At 41.3% G+C, this 18181-nt stretch overlaps 1 protein-coding gene across 1 annotated transcript in view; it reads right to left on the bottom strand.

Annotated features, from left to right (window-relative positions):
* The window catches only part of FYB2 (FYN binding protein 2), a 151668-nt gene that overhangs the window by 81566 nt on the left and 51921 nt on the right, over nucleotides 1-18181 (bottom strand). The window contains exon 3 of the mRNA XM_040231938.1: nucleotides 1317-2052. Coding sequence (XP_040087872.1) covers nucleotides 1317-2052 — 736 coding nt within the window. The remainder of the gene's footprint in view (nucleotides 1-1316; nucleotides 2053-18181) is intronic.

Below are 18181 nucleotides of genomic sequence, written 5' to 3'. Positions count from 1 at the left end.
CTATTGGCTAGCGAGCCAGGGAAAGACAGCAGGAAGTAAGTTGGAGACATAAGCAGGGACCAAAAGAAGCAGAACTATGAAGTCAGTAGTAAGTAGTTTAGATGCTATTCTGAGCAAAAGAGAAACCAAATAGGATTGTAAGCAAGAGGGCCGGCCAGCCAGCCAGCCATTTATTCAAAAAATACTTTCTTGAGAACTCATTAAAACTGGCCTTGTTCTTTTAGGTTCTGGGGATACAATGGTAAAGAAGACAGTTTTTATTCTCACTTAACTTATACTTTACTGAGGTAAACAAATAGGTAACAAACTAGATAGGGGTAAATGAGAGAAAACTAAAACAGTATAAGAAAAAGACTGCTGGAGGTGGGTGGCTATTTCAGATAGATTGATCCACAAGGTCCACACACAGCAGGTGGTACTAAGCAGAGACCTTGATAAAGTGAAGGAGTGAGAGGTCAAAGTCCTACAGGAAAAGTGTTCCAGACAGAGCGAGCAGCAAGTACAAAGGCCCTGGGGTGGAACTAGCTTGGTATATCAGGAATAGAAAGAAGGTCAATGTGGTGAGAGAGGAAAGAGTACGAGATGCTGGCAAGGAGCAAACTGTATGAGCCACAGTAAGACAGTGGAAGTTGAAGTGAGCAGGGGAGTGATATGGTTGGATCAATGCTTTAGAGCATTGCTGTACCTGTGAGGAGGAGCATAGAATGCAAGAGGGCAAGAGTGTGAAAGCGTGGAGACCAGCTGGACCTTGCAGTGGTCCAAGCAAGAGATGGTCCGTAGTGGTGCAGACTTGAACAGAAGGCAGAAATGGGAGCAAGTCAGGAGAGTCAGAACGTGTTTTGGTGACAGAGCCAAGAACTTGCTGCAAACAGTGATTAGTTACAGACAAAGAGGCAGGGAGGTGGGGTGGGGAAGGGGAATAGAATATGAGTCCTAGATTTTTGGCCTGAGCAAACAGGAGGGTGGTTGTGCTACTTACTAAGACAAGGAAGACTGGCAATGGATCAATTGATAGGAAAGGAAACCAGGCTTTGTGAAGTTAAGCAGACTGCCCCAGTTCAGGCATCTTGTAAGAAAGCAGAGCTAAAGGATTCAAATCTGGGTTTGTCCCACCTGTCTCTCTGTATAATTCCTGGAGATTAATCACTTAATCCAAACCTGAAGTTATAATCTGGCAGATGATCTTAGAATATCTGTGCTAGAGTATGGGACAAACACTGCCCAGGCCACATATGAGACCACCCATGCCAGTAAGCTCTAAATTAGAAAAATACAGTGATCCCTCCCCCTAGGCCTGTGGGGATTTGATTTCTCACCTGGGGTCTGGCTGGTGAGCTTATTGTCATAGACAGGGTGACAGATGGTCCCTGTCAAGCTCCTCTCAGGACTGGAGTTTGCTCCGCTCTCCCTGCTACATTGAAGTTGAACGGCGGGATCTTCAGAGATGGCACACAATCTCCTTTGGGCCATCAGGTTCCTGTGGGAAGGTAGGGACTGGGCTTCTTTTATTTCCATATTTTCCCTGGGCTCCTCTGGAGTCAGCTTGATACTTTTCTGCTCTTTTAGATGGAAGGCCCTGCTTCCACAACTGGCAGGGAGAAAGACGGATGGTGTCTCACTTTTCTGAGATAAAATCTCCCAGCTCCAGAGCTTGTTTCTGAAGCTATCATTCACCATGACTTTCTTCTTATTGGCTATCTCATCATTTGACTGATACACATCTAACAGCAGAGAAGCCTTCTGTGAACTTACTGCAGAACCAGGAGAACTCAGAAGTTCCAGGTAATTAGAACATTTCTGAGTCTCACTCTTCTGAGTCTCCTTCACTTGCTGGGGTTTAAGAGGCTGGAGATCACCATCAGAATAGTTGGGTGAGTGCTGATTGTGGCTGGATGAGGGGGGTTTCCCACTGGCCAAAGTCTTCATGGATTGTCTGCTTCCAAAGTCTCCCTTTTGAGAAACACCTGCTGGGAATTTGATAGGTCCTGAAAGAGATGATGCATCAAGATTTTGAAATTTGGCTCGAAGTTCCTTGAAGTTTCTTAATCCTTCCTAGAGCATAAAAGAAAAGAAAGAAGCAGCACCATTAGCTGACTTCACTGTGCTTGCTAAGAGGCTCTAGGTGTTGATGTAATGCCATTGCTTATCTATTGAGTAGTATCAGTAATGCTACTGGCTATGTGAGGCAGAGTGAAACCAACCACATGCTCTTTGAAACACTGCAGGTGTGCCTAATTTCTTCACAACATACAAAGAATGCTTATAAGATATATAGCACTAACAATTGCTAAACCCCTTGATATGAACTTTTGGTGGCTCTCTACTGCCTGTCCAAATAAACCCCTTCATGTGGCATTTAAGAACGAAAGTTGTGGAATTATGATCTCAGCCATAGATCAACATGTGTCTGTGTGCTTAGTAACTCAGTTGTGTCTGACGCTGTGACCTCATGGACTGTAGCCCTCCAGGCTCTTCTGCCCATGGGATTTTCCTGGCAAAAATACTGGAGTAGATTGCCATTTTCTCCTCCAGGGGGTCTTTTCAACCCAGGGATTGAACCCACATCTCTGGCATCTCCTGCACTGGCAGATGGATTCTTTACCACCACTTAACCCTGATGCTGGGAGAGATTGAAGGTGGGAGGAGAAGGGGATGACAGAGGATGAGATGGTTGGATGGCATCACTGACTCAATGGACATGAGTTTGAGTAAGCTCCAGGAGTTGGTGATGGACAGGGACGCCTGGCGTGCTGCAGTCCATGGGGTCTCAAAGAGTCAGACACGACTGAGCAACTGAACTGAATTGAACTGAAACCAAAAGGATAATTGAAAAGTTTCTAGAAACTTTATACTCTCTACCACCCTGCTTATGTGTTCCTGCTCCCCCAAGGCATCCCCCCATCTACTTGTCAACTGCTTTCTTGCAACAATAATGCCCACCTTCTCCACAAAATTTGCCCTGTGGCTGACAGGTAGGCTAACTCCTTCCCTGGCTCCATGTTGCCTGGCTATTGAGCTTAACATCATAGGGTAGAGACAAGAGCAATCTTTGGAACCTGACAGGTACGTGTTCCATTTCTGACTCCACTCTTTATCATCTAGGCAAACACTTTGGGAAACTTGGTATCATCAGTGAAGTCTCATCATAAAAATAACTTGCAAGCTGTAGAAGGATGAGGGCTGCCATATGTAAAGAGTCCATCACAGTGCCTGCTGCTGCTGCTGCTGCTGCTGCTAAGTCGCTTCAGTCGTGTCCGACTCTGTGCGACCCCGGAGACGGCAGCCCACCAGGCTCCTCCGTCCCTAGGATTCTCCAGGCAAGAACACTGGCGTGGGTTGCCATTTCCTTCTCCAGTGCATGAAAGTGAAAAGTGAAAGTGAAGTCGCTCAGTCATGTCCTACTCTTAGCGACCCCATGGACTGTAGCCCACCAGGCTCCTCCGTCCATGGGATTTTCCAGGCAAGAGTACTGGAGTGGGGTGCCAGTGCCTGGCACATAGTAAATAAAAGCTACTTAAAAGGGATGAGATGATGCTCTTGTATTTTTGACTCTCCTTGGGAGATTGTGTTCTACTTTAAATTCCGCCCAAATTCAGTGAATGAAAGTGGTAGTAACAGGAGGCCAACCCTTGGAGCAGAGGAAGGGACGCGCACAGGATCATACAGTAAGTTGGTAGTCCATGTAGGTGGGATTGGGCTTGAGGCCTGTGTGGTGCTCTTCCCAGTCCCCTCCCCTCCCTCACTAAATTTGCTTTTGTAAATGCATTTTGTCATTTTCTGTCTTCAGAGGAGGTGGTGGGTGGATAGAGCATAGGAGGACATCTGATGGAGCCATTTCCAAAGAGCCACCAACTTCTTCCGCTCATCTTAAGGGTCTTAATTTTAGGTATACAGACAGTCTCCATGCAGGTAACTTTGGATTTTGCCTGCTGAAGGAATAACTGTTGGGTGACCTTTTCTCACTGTGTTTACAGTTGACTCACACCTGCCCTCTGAAGATTTAGGAAGGGAGGAATATTGAACAGGAAGTATGAAGCAGGTGTCTGGAAACATGCTCTTCCCTCTTTCTTCAACCCTCCCTCCATCCCCTTCCTTCTCTTCCTCCTCTCTCTCTCATTCACTCACACACACATACATACCCCTACACACACGTTTATAGCTTTCTTCACAAACTTCCAAGGGTTAATTTCTAATATCTCAACCAGCAGTCGAGTTGATTCCATTGACCTTCCTCTCTCCTTATGTGGTAGCAGCCAGCACTGGGCATGGAACCAGGAGATCCGAGTATGATGCTCAGCTCTGCCATTCTCCAGTCATGTGCCTTGGACAATTTACTTCACCTTTCTGAGGCTTAAGCAGCTCACTATAAAATGGGGACATCCTACTAACAGTTCAGGGTTATTGCAAGGCTCACATGACATGACAGATGTATATACCTCAGTGGTTAATATTTTTTAAATTGTGGTAAAATACACTTAACTTTAAATTTACCACTATAGCCACTTCCAAGTATACAGTATAATACAGTAATGTTCAGTATATTCACACTGTAGTGAATGTCTGGGACTCTTCCCATCTTGGAAACTGGACCACTACATTCATTAAACAACAGCTTCCCATTCCCCCTCCCCCGGGGAGAGCTGGGACAGAGAGGAAAGACAGTACAGACACTGGTCTGTGGCAGGCAGGACAGTGTAAGACCTACATGAATGGTCTGTGCTGCAGCTCTGCACGCCCCAGCCTGAGTCACATTCACTGGTGTGGAAGGGGTTGGGTACTGGAATGTGGGGTTTGGAGAGTGGGCTCAGGAAGAGAACAGCTACTGGCTGCAAACAGACACATCTGAAGAGGCAGGAATAAGGAGTTCCACAATCAGGAATGTTTGTGAAAGAAATCTGGGCCACCAGAGAAGCAAAATGCCATTGTTGAGTGGTACACAAGAGGCAGGGCCACTACTGTGCTCCCTTCCCCTGTCCCCTGCCTTGGTGGGCACTAGGAGGAGCACTCACCTGAGCAGGCTCCCACTTCCCTCCTACCAATACCTCCTCTGGCCCTGTGGCCCCAGTGGGCTTGCACACCCTGCCCATTGCTGCCTCCACCCCCACTGGCCTTAGATGGGGTCCCAGGTACAGGTGCTGGTGGGAGGAACACAAGCAGAGGTGGGACTGAAGCCACAGGTAAGCCCCTGGGGTCATGCAACAAAGGAAGAAGAGCTGGATTCTCTTGTCGTGGCTGCAAGAACCATAGATTTATTCCTCTGCTGCCAGCTTTGGAAACTTAGCACCTGCAGAATATCTGAATGGGTGAGTGCTCCTGCATCTGAGATGGGTCTAGCTTTAGCAGCTGTGGGTTGTGTGGGCACATACACAAGCGGACTGGAGCAGGTCAGAATCTGAGCTGTCTCCATTAACTCCCACAGTGGATCCAGGCACATGATTACTGCAGTCCTGGGATGAGTTTGGTGGATCTCCACTGGTGGCTTGGTGAAAACAATGCCTGAAAAAAACCAGGAGCAATTGCCACTGTAACCATGGTTAAGGTGGGGCTGAGAGCAGTTCCAACAATAGTGTAATTTGTGAGTCAGCACAAGAGGTGAAAAATGACACAACAGAGTACGCACACAGGTAAATAGCTCTGGAGGAAGAAAACTCAGTGACTTTTCTCCCAGTGGGAGTGCTCCAACTCTGCCTCTCTCACACTGCAGATCAGAAACACAGCTCAGAGACAGATCTGGGGACCTCTACTCCAATAACTAGGGAGCACACTTGCCCCTAACAGGGCAGTAACAACACAGAGAAAGTGGGGGTGGGGAGCTTTGCTCAGTATCCATCGCAGGCTCAGGTCACCACAACATCAGTCATCTCTCTTATCAAGGGGATAATGGCCAGCATACACTGAGGAAAGGGGTAGTAGACATCCATACTAAAAACAGTCCTCACATCAAAAAATATAAAACACAAAGAGACTACACAGGGACATTCCCATATAAAAAACAGCCTTCCAAGGCAGTGTGAGGGTCAGGAATTGAAAAGCCCTCTGAGTATGTGGCTTGAAGGCCACCAGGGCCCGCATGCAGGAGCTCCACAGGGCTGGGAGAAACAGAAACTTCTCTCTTGCAGGTTGCACACAAGGTCTCACATGCACTGGGAACCAGCACAAAGCAGTACCTCTCCATGAGCTGGGGCTAGACCTAACTAGGGGTCTGGGAGGAGGGGGTTGGCTGTAGCTCACTGTGAGGGCAAGGACACTGGTGGAGGAAGCCCCAGAGAATATTGATTGGCTTGAGCTCCCCCATAGGTCCCCATTTTGGCACCAAGACCTGGCCCCACCCGACAACATAGAGGTTCCAAGCTGTCATGCCTCAGGCCAAAGAACCAGCAAGACAGGAACACAGTTCCACCCATCAGCAGACAGGCCGCCTAAAGCTATACTGAGCTAATAGCTACATCAAAACACACCACTTGACAGAGCACTGTCCATTAGAGGGACAACATCCAGCTCCATCTACTAGAGGGCAGGCATCAGTCCCTCCCACCAGGAAGCCTGCATAAGCTCCTGGAACAACCTCACCCACTAGGGGGCAGACACCAGAAGCAAGAGGTACTATGATCCTGCAACATGTAGAAAGGAGACTCCAAACAGAAAAGTTGACATAAGACATGTTGCAAATGAAGGAACATGACAAAACCCCATAAGAACCCCATAAATGAAGTGGAGATAGGCAACCTACCTGAAAAAATTTAGAGTAATGATAGTAAAGATGATCCAAAATCTTGGGGAAAAGCACAGAGACACAGACTGAGAAGTTAGTGAGAAATGTCTAACATGAAGCTAAAATGTTTAAAGAACAAAGAAACAAATGAACAATACAATAATTGGAATGAAGAATACATGAGAAAGAATCAATAGCAGAATAACCGCAGCAGCAGAATGAATAAATAAGCTGGAAGTCAGAGTGATGGAAATCATTGCCATAGAACAAAATAAGGAAAAAAACAAAATAAATGAAGACAGCCTCAGAGACCTCTGGAACAACATTAAATGCACCAGCATTTGCATTATAGGGGTCCCAGAAAAAAGAAGTAAAAGAGAAATGACCTGAGAAAATATTCAGAGATTACAGTCAAAAACTTCTCTAATATGAGGAAGGAAATAGTCACTCAAGTCCCAGGAAGCTCAGAGGGTCCCATACATGATGAACCTAAGGAGGAACATACCAAGACACATATTAATCAAGCTGACAAAAATTAAAGACAAAGGAAAATTATTAAGAGCAACAAGAAAAAAGCAACAAATAACATACAAGGGAATCCCCATAAGGTTATCAGCTGATTTTTCAGCAGAAATTCTGCAGGCCAGAAGGGAGTGGCACAATATATTTCAAGTGATGAAAGGGAAATATCTACAACCAAGAATATGCTAGCCAGCAAGGGTCTCATTCAGATTTGACGGAGACATCAAAAGATTTATAGATATGCAAAAGTTAAGAGAATTCAGCACCAGAAAAACACCTTCACAACAAGTGCTAAAGGAACTTCTCTAGGTGGGAAAGAGACCAGCAACCTAAAACAATGTTTGTACATTACTGTTATATCAAAATCACATGGGAATATCAAACCCAAAAAAATCTATAGATACATACACACACAAAAGAAAAACCCAACACAACACCAAAGATAGTCATCAAATCACAAGAAAGCAACAGCGGAAGGCAAGAGAAAAGACCTAGAAAAACAAATCCAAAACAATTAAGAGAATGTCAACAGGAACATATATATTGATAATTACTTTAACTATAAATGGATTAAATGCTCCAACCAAAAGACATAGTCAAACTGAATGCATACATAAACAAGACCTGCATGTACTGTCTTTCAGATCTAGGGACACATACAGATTGAAAGTAAGAGAATGGAAAAAGGTATCCCATACAAATTAAAATCAAAAGAAAGCTAGAGCAGCAATACTTATATCAAACAAAATAGACTGTTATAAGAGATAAGGAAGGACACTACATAATGATCAAGGGATCGATCCAAGAAGAAAATGTTACAGTTGTAAATATATAGGCACCCAACATAACAGCATCACAAATATGAGCCAAATACTAACAGCCATAAAAGGGGAAATTGACAGAATACAAATATAGTGGGGGATATTAAAACTCCACTCACATCAATGGACAGATCATCCAGACAGAAAATCAATAAGGAAACACAGGCCTTAAATAACACATTAGGCCATGTGAACTTAATTGATATTTATATAACTTTCCATCTAGAAGTGGCAGAATACACTTTATTTTCAAGAGCACATGGAACCTCCTCCAGGATGGATCACATAGTGGACCACAAATCAAACCTCATTAAAAGTTAAGAAAACTGAAATCATATCAAACCTCTTTTCTGACCACAATGATGTGAGATTAGAAATAAATTACAGAAAAAAACTATAAAAACAACAAACACACATGGAGACTAAACAATATGCTACTAAACAACCAATGGATTACTGAAGAAATCAAAGAGGAAATAAAAAATAATAATCTTACCTCAGGAAACAAGAAAAACTACCAATAAACAATCAACCTTATACCTAAAGCAACTAAAGAAGAAGAACAAACAAAACCCAAGGTTAGTAGAAGGAAATAAATCATAAAGATCAGAGTAGAAATAAATGAAATAGATACAAAGAAAACAACAAAGATCAATGAAATTTAAAAACTGGTTGAGAAGATAAAACAAAATAGATAAAACTTTTGCAAGACTCATGAATAAAAAAATAGAGAGGATTCAAATCAGTGAAATTAAAAATTTAAAAAGTTACAACTGAAACAAGAGAAGTACAAAAAAGTGTAAGAGACAACTACAAGCAATTATATGCCAATAAAATGGAAAACCTAGAATAAATTGACAAATTCTTAGGAAGGTACAACTTTATAAGAATGAACCAGGAACAAATAGAAAATATGAACAGGCCAATCGCAAGTACTGAAATTGAAACTGGGGTTAAATACTTCTAAACAAAAGTCCAGGACCAGGTGGCTTCACAGCTGATTCTATCGAACATTTAGAAATTCTTTCAAAAACTTACAGAGAACACTCCCAGGCTCATGCTATGAGACCACCATTACCTTGATCCCAAAGTCAGACAATGATAGCACAAAAGGAGACAATTATAGGTCAATATCACTGATAAACATAGACACAGGAATCCTCAAAACAATGTTAGCAAATGGATGCAGTACATTAAAAGGATCATACACCATGAAGGCAATGGCACTCCACTCCAGTACTCTTGCCTGGAAAATCCCATGGACGTAGGAGCCTGGTGGGCTGCAGTCCATGGGGTCACTAAGAGTCGGACCTACTGAGTGACTTCACTTTCACTTTCATGCATTGGAGAAGGAAACAGCCCCCCACTCCAGTGTTCTTGCTTGGAGAATCCCAGGGACGGGGGAGCCTGGTGGGCTGCCGTCTCTGGTGTTGCACAGAGTTGGACACGACTGAAGCGATTTAGAAGCAGCAGCAGCAACACCATGATCAAGTGGGATTTATCCCAAGGATGTAAGGATTCTTCAATATATGAAAATCAATCAGCATGACATATCATACTAACAAACTGAAGAATAATAACCATATAAATCTCAAGAGATTCAGAAAACACTTTTGACATAATTCAACATCCATCTATGATAAAAATTTAAAAAAAGTCTCCAAAAGTGGGCATAATAAGGGCCATATAAAACAAACCCACAGCAAATATCATTCTCAACAGTGAAAAACAGTTTTTCCTCCATGATTAGGAACAAGGGTGTCCACTCTTTCCACTTCTATTCAACATGCGGATGTCCTAGCCACAACAATCAGAGAAGTAAAATAAATATAATGACTCCAAAATGGAAAAGAAGTAAAACTGTCACTGCAGATGACCTGATACAATACATAGAAAATCCTGAAGATGCCACCAGAAAACTACTAGAGCTCAGTGAATTTGGTATAGTTGTCCATAGTATAGTAATGAGAATGAAAATTCATCAAATAGGCTCTATGTGTTGGTTACCTATGTACCTGTCACCACTTTTAAAAATCTACAGAGAGTTAATGTAAATGAGAACTAACTACTGATTGTCAAACAAAGTTACAGAACCATTGGATAAAAAGATATACTGATGAAATAAATCAAAGATGATAAAAACAGATGGAGAGATATGCCATGTTCTTTGATTGGAAGAATCAATTTTATCAAAATAAGTACGCTATACAAAGCAATCTATAGATTCAATGTAATCCCTATCAGATTACCAATGGGATTACCAAATTACCAAATTTCTTACAGAATTTCTTACAAATGTCTTACAGAGAATAATTGCATGGTTTGTATGGAAACACAAAAGACTCCAAAGAGCCAAAGCAGTCTTGAGAGAGAAAAACAAAGCTATAGAAATCAAGCTCCTGACTTCAGACTATAATACAAAGTTAAAGTAATCAAAGCAATATGATATTGACACAAAAACAGAAATATAGATCAATGAAACAAGATAGAAAGTCCAGAGATAAAACCATGTTCCTATGGTCAATTAATCTATAACAAAAGAGGCAAGAATATATAATAGAGGAAAGATAGTCTTTTCAATACATGGTGCTGAGAAAACTGGACAGCTATATGTAAAAGAATGAAACTGGAACACTCCCTAACACCATTTACAAAAATAAACTCAAGATGGATTAAAGACCAATATGCAAGTCTAGACACCATAAAACTCTTGGAGGAAAACAGAGGCAGAACACTGTTTTACATAAATTACAGCAAGATCTTTTTTGATCTACCTCCTAGAGTAATAAAATTAAAAACAAAAAGAAGCAAATGGGACCTAGTTAAACTTAAAAGCTTTTTCACAGCAAAGGAAACCACAAACAAATGAAAAAACAACCTTCAGAAGGCAAGAAAGTATTTGCAAAAAAGTGACCAACAGGGGATTAATCTCCAAAATATACAAACAGTTCATGAAGCTCAATAACAAAAACCAAACAACCCAATCAAAAATTTGGTGTAAGATATAAACAAACAGTTCTCCAAAGAAAACATACAGATGATCAAAAAGCATATGAAAAAGTGCTCAACATCACTAATTATCAGAGAAACGTAAATCAAAACTAAAATGGCTTCTGCACAACAAAGGAAACTATAAGCAAGGTGAAAAGACAGCCTTTCGAATGGGAGAAAATAATAGCAAATGAAGCAACTGACAAACGACTAATCTCAAAAATATACAAGCAACTCCTACAGCTCAATTTCAGAAAAATAAACGACCCAATCAAAAAATGGGCCAAAGAACTAAATAGACATTTCTCCAAAGAAGACATACAGATGGCTAACAAACACATGAAAAGATGCTCAACATCACTCATTATCAGAGAAATGCAAATCAAAACCACAATGAGGTACCATTTCACGCCAGTCAGAATGGCTGCGATCCAAAAGTCTACAAGCAATAAATGCTGGAGAGGGTGTGGAGAAAAGGGAACCCTCTTACACTGTTTGTGGGAATGCAAACTAGTACAGCCACTATGGAGAACAGTGTGGAGATTCCTTAAAAAACTGGAAATAGAATTGCCTTATGACCTAGTAATCCCTCTGCAGGGCATACACACCAAGGAAACCAGAACTGAAAGAGACACGTGTACCCCAATGTTCATTGCAGCACTGTTTATAATAGCCAGGACAGGGAAGCAACCTAGATGTCCATCAGCAGATGAATGGATAAGAAAGCTGTGGTACATATACACAATGGAGTATTACTCAGCCATTAAAAAGAATACATTTGAATCAATTCTAATGAGGTGGATGAAACTGGAGCCTATTATACAGAGTGAAGTAAGCCAGAAAGAAAAACACCAATACAGTATACTAACACATATATATGGAATTTAGAAAGATGGTAACGATAACCCTGTATGTGAGACAGCAAAAGAGACACAGATGTATAGAACAGACTTTTGGACTCTGTGGGAGAGGGAGAGTGTGGGATGATTTGGGAGAATGGCATTGAAACATTTATAATATCATACATGAAACAAGTCGCCAGTCCAGGTTCAATGCATGATACAGGATGCTTGGGGCTGGTGCACTGTGATGACCCAGAGGGATGGTATGGGGAGGGAGGAGGGAGGGGGGTTCAGGATGGGGAACACATGTATACCTGTGGCAGATACATGTTGATGTATGGCAAAACCAATACAATATTATAAAGTAATTAACCTCCAATTAAAATAAATTTATATTTAAAAAAAACTAAAATAGGTATGACCTCACACCAGTCAAAATGGCCATCATTAAAAAATTTACAGACAATAAATAGAAGCTGTAGGTGTGGAGAAAAAGAAACCCTTCTACACTATTGGTGGGGATGTAAATTGGTAGACCCCTATGGAGAACAGTATGGAGGTTCTTTAAACAGCTAATGATAGAAGTACCATATTACCCAGCAATCCCACTCCTGGGCATATAGCTGGAGAAAACCATAATTCAAAAAGATGCATGCATGTCAAAGTTCACTGAAGCACCATTTACAAAAAGATATGGAAGCAACCTTAATGTCCAATGACCTGGATAAAGAAAATGTGGCACACATATATATGGAATATTACTCAACTATAAAAAAGAACAAAATAATGCAATTTTCAGAAACATGGATGGACCTAGAGCTTATCATACTTAGCAAAGTCAGACAGAGAAGAACAAATATTGTATGATACCACTTACACATGGAATCTTAAAAAATGGTAAAATGAAATTGTTTACAAAATACAGTCATAGATGTAGAAAACAATCTTATGTTTACTAGGAGGAAAACAGGGGGATGGCTAAATTAGGAGACTGGCAGCTTCCTGGTGCTCAGTGGTGAGGAATCTGCCTGCTGATCCAGGAGACACAGGTTTGATCCCTGGTTTGGGAGTACCCACATGTCACGGAGCAACTAAGTCTGTGGACTACAACTACTGAGCCTGTGCTCTAGAGCCCAGGAGCCACAGCTACTGAACCCTGTGTCACAGCTACTGACGTCCACATGCCCTAGACTTCATGCTCCACAACAAAAGAAGCCACAGCAATGAGAAGCCTGCACACCACAACTAGAGAGTAGCCCCTGCTCTCCACAACTTATAGAGAACACCTGTACAGCAACAAAGACCCAGCACAGCCAGGAATAAATAAAGTTTAAAAATTTTTAATTTGGAGATTGAAACTGACATATACACACTACTATATATAAAATAAACAACTTATAGGGAACTACTGTATAGTGCAGGGAATTGTACTCAATACTCAATAATGGCCTATATGGGGAAAGACTCTAAAAAAGAATAGATATATGTACAACTGATTGACATTGTTGATTCACTTTTTTGTGTTAGCAGAAGCTAAACACAACACTGTAAATTAACTATACTCTAATACATTTTTTTGAAAAGAATTAAGGTTTAAGAAAGACAGTAATAGTGAAAGAAATTGAAAAAGACACAAATAAATGGAAAGAATACCAAAGAAATCTACAGATTCAATGTAATCCCTATAAAAATGTCAACAAAATCTAAAGATTGTATAGAACCATAAAAGACCTGAAATAGCTAAAGTAAACTTGAGAACATGCTTCGGCAATATGTGAACCGTGAACTTCCAGATGTTCAAGCCGGTTTTAGAAAAGGCAGAGGAACCAGAGATCAAATTGCCAACATCCGCTGGATCATCAAAAGAGCAAGAGAGTCCCAGAAAAACAATTATTTCTGCATTATTGGCTATGCCAAAGCCTTTGACTGTGTGGATCACAATAAACTGGAAAATTCTGAAAGAGATGGGAATACCAGACCACCTGACCTGCTTCTTGAGAAATCTGTATGCAGGTCAGGAAGCAACAGTTAGAACTGGACAAGGAACAACAGACTGGTTCCAAATAGGAAAAGGAGTACATCAAGGCTGTATATTGTCACCCTGCTTATTTAACTTATATTCAGAGTACAGAGGCAGCACAAGCTGGAATCAAGATTGCCAAGAGAAATATCAGTCACCTCAAATAGGCAGATGACACCACCCTTATGGCAGAAAGTGAAGAGGAACTAAAGAGCCTCTTGATGAAAATGAAAGAGGGGAGTGAAAAAGTTGGCTTAAAACTCAACATTCAGAAAACTAAGATCATGGCATCCGGTCCCATCACTTCATGGCAAATAGATGGAGAAACAGTGGAAACACAGGCTGACTTTATTTTTCTGGGCTCCAAAATCACTGCAGATGGTGATTGCAGCCATGAAATTAAAAGACACTTATTCCTTGGAAGGAAAGTTATGACCAACCTAGACAGCATATTAAAAAGCAGAGACATTACTTTGTCAACAAAGGTTCGTCTAGTCAAGGCTGTGGTTTTTCTCAGTGGTCATGTATGGATGTGAGAATTGGACTATAAAGAAAGCTGAGCACAGAAGAATTGATGCTTTTGAACTGTGGTGTTGGAGAAGACTCTTGAGAGTCCCTTGGACTGCAAGGAGATCCAACCAGTCCATCCTAAAGGAGATCAGTCCTGGGTGTTCATTGGAAGGACTAATTTTGAAGCTGAAACTCCAATACTTTGGCCACCTGATGTGAAGAGCCAACTTATTGGAAAGGACCCTGATGCTGGGAAGGATTGAGGGTAGGAAGAGAAGGGGGTGACAGAGGATGAGGTGGTTGTATGGCGTCACTGACCCAGCGAACATGGGTTTGGGTAGACTCCAGGAGTTGGTGATGGACAGGGAGGCCTGGCGTGCTGTGGTTCATGGGGTCGCAAAGAGTCGGACATGACTGAGTCACTGAACTGAACTGAACCTTGAGAAATAACAACAAAGCTGGAGTATCATACTTCCTAATTTTAAACAACATTACAAAGCTATAGTAGTCAAAGCAGTATGGTCCTGGCATAAGAACATAGATTCCAATCAGCAGAACAGAACAGAGAGCCCAGAAGTAAATCCACACATACAGTCAATTAATTTACAACAAACATACCTAGAATATAAAACAGGGAAAGAACAGTCTCTTCAATAAATGGTGTTGGGAAAACTGGACAACCAGATGCAAAAGAATGAAATCAAACTACTATCTTACACCATACACAAAAATCAACTCAAAATGGATTAACAACTTGAATATAAGACCTGAAACCACAAAACTCACAGAAGAAAACATAGGTGGTAGGTTCCTTGATATCAGTCTTGGTGACAGCCTTTTTGGATCTGACTCCAAAAGCAAAGGCAAATGGTACTACATCAAACTAAAAAGCTTCTGCACAGCCAAGGAAATAACAAAATGAAAAGACCATGAACTGAATGGAAACACTTGCAAATCATATACCTGAGGGTTTAATATCCAAAATATATAAAAACTCATACAACTCAACTGTAATATAACAGAGAAACCAGTTTTTAAATGGGCAAAAGATCTGAATACATCTTTTTCCGAAGAAGACATACAGATGGCCAACAGGTACTTGAAAAAGTGCTCAACATTATTAATAACCAGGAAAATGCAAATCAAAACCACAATGATATATTACCTCACAGCTGTTAGGATGGCTATTATCTGAAAGATAGGAAATAACAAGTGGCAGAATAGATGTGGAGAAAAGGGAACCCTGTGTACTGTCGATGGGAATGTTAGTTGGTACAGCCACTATGGAAAACAGTATGGAGATACCTCAAAAAACTAAAAATAGAACTACCATATGATCTCCAGCAATTTCACTTCTGATTATTTCTCTAAAGAAAAGGAAAACAGTACCTCAAAAAGACATGCACCTCCATGCTCACTGTAGGATTATTTACAATAGCCAACATATGGAAACAACTTAAATGCCTGTCGATAGATGAATGGATAAACAAAATGTTATACACACATATACAATGGAGTATTATTCAGCCATAGAAGGAGAAAATAACACTTTTGACAATGTAGATAGTCCTCAAGGGTATTATGCTAAGTGAAATAAGTCCAACAGAGAAAGAAAAATACTGTATGATCTCAGTTAATGTGGAATCTAAAACAAAACAAAAATTCCATCCAGTTTGTAGATACAGAGAACAAATTGGTGGCTGCCAGAGGTGGGGGCTGGGAGATATGAGCAATTGGTGAAGAAAATAAAAAGGTACAAACATCCAGTTATAGAGCAAATAAGTCATGGGTATGTAATGTACTACATAGTGACTACAATTAATAACACTGTATTGCATATTTGAAAGTTGCCAGGGGAGTAAACCTTAAAATTTATTACAAGAAAAGTATTTTGTATCTATGCATGGTGGTGGATGTTTCCAGACTTACTGAAGTGATAATTTTCCAGTGTATAAACTGTATACAGTGTATATAATTATCAAATCATTATGTTACATACCTGAAGCTAATATAATTTTTATGTCAATTGTACTACAGTTTAAAAAAGAACAAAACAGTCAGGACCTTTCAGAACTTGCTGAATGAGGGAAGCAGGCACAAACTGATCATTCTAGCATAAAGCAAAGTTATCAGATACAAAGTATAAAGTCTGCTGTGAGAACACAGAGAAGAGATCATGAGGCCAGTTGGGGGGAGAGGGTATAAAGAAGGCTTCCTAGAGTTGACTCCTTGGATAAAACAGGCAGTCAAGCAAAGAACAGTGGGAACGCAGTTAAGATGAGAGAAGAGCATCAACACAGGAGGCACGGCATGTGAAATAAGAGGACATATAAGAACAGAATTCCTTATTCTTAGAGTCCCAGTGTTCAGAATGTAAGGCTGGAGGAGGGAGTAGAGGTCAAGTCTCCTTTAAGTAGTTGGGCTTCCTTTTCAGAGTGGATGAAGAGGTTTACACAGTAACTGGAGCTACTGATGAGGTTTACAAAGGGCAATGACATGGTTAGGCTTATACTTCATGCTGATTATGGAGCAGAAACCAATTAAGAGGCCACTACAATGGTCAAGTAAAAATGATGAGAGGCTGGACTTGGGCAGTGTTGGTGGGCACAGGAGAAGCGGGTAGGTAAGAAAAACATGCAGAGTGGTCTGAACTGGGCCTGGAGATCCACTGGGTCCGAAGGAAATGGGAAGAAGGACTCCAGGATGATGCCCAGTTTCTAAACTGGGTGAGAGATGAATGCTAGTACCCGACGCTAAGACTGAGGACTGGAGATACAGATACTGGAGGAGAGGATGAGCCCCGTTTGGGATATGATGGTTTGCATTTTTAGGGAAGCCATCTAACAGGCAATTATATATGTGAAATTTGTGGGAGATAGAAACTTAGATTTGGAGTTACTGGCTTATTGGTTCACATGGAGCTTAAGAGCATGGACCCTGAAGTCCAAATAAGCTTAAATGCCAGCTCTGCCAATTATTAGCTTTATGACTCCGAGCAAATTACTTAACTATACTATATTTTTTGCCTTATCTGAGATAATAACTGCATTCCTCATAGGGTGGATGTCATAGGTAAGATAAACTGAAAGAAAAAAAAAAGTGAAAGTGTTAGTCACTCAGTCGTATCCAACTCTTTGCAATCCCATGGATTGTAGCCCACCAAGCTCCTCTGTCCATGGAATTCTCCAGGCAAGAATATTGGAGTGGGTTGCCACTCCCTTCTCCAGGGGATCTTTCTGAGCCAGGGATCAAACCTGAGTTTCCTGCATTCAGGTGAACTCCTTACCATTTGAGACACCCAGGAGGCCAATGGCACCTCAAAAATGTCCACATCCTAGTTCCTGGAACCTGTGACTATGTTACCTTGTGACTTTACAGATGTAATTAAGGTAAGGACCTTCAGATGGGAAGATTATCCTGGATTATCCAGATAGGTTTAATGTAATAACAAGGGTCCTTATAAGAAGGAAGCAGGAGAGTCAGGAAAGAAGAAGTAGACATAAGGAGGTAAGGGCTGAAGATGCTACGTATGGCCATAAAGATGGAGGAAGGGCCCATGAGTCAAGGAGAGCAGGTAGTCTCCAGAAGTGGGAAAGGTAAGGAAACAGTCTTCTCTAGAGCCTCCAGAAAGAATGCCATTGGCAAACACTGATTTTAGGCAACTCATGTCCAGACTGTAAGATAATCACTGTGTGTTACTGCAGCCTACTAACTCATGGTAATCTGTTAGAGCAGCCTAGGAAATTAACACACCTGTTATGTG

Source organism: Oryx dammah, unplaced genomic scaffold (assembly GCF_014754425.2).
Source record: "Oryx dammah isolate SB20612 unplaced genomic scaffold, SCBI_Odam_1.1 HiC_scaffold_28, whole genome shotgun sequence".
Classification (NCBI taxonomy): Eukaryota; Metazoa; Chordata; class Mammalia; order Artiodactyla; family Bovidae; genus Oryx; species Oryx dammah.
Note: the sequence above shows the minus strand (reverse complement) of the source record. Positions and strands in the feature narration are given on the sequence as shown.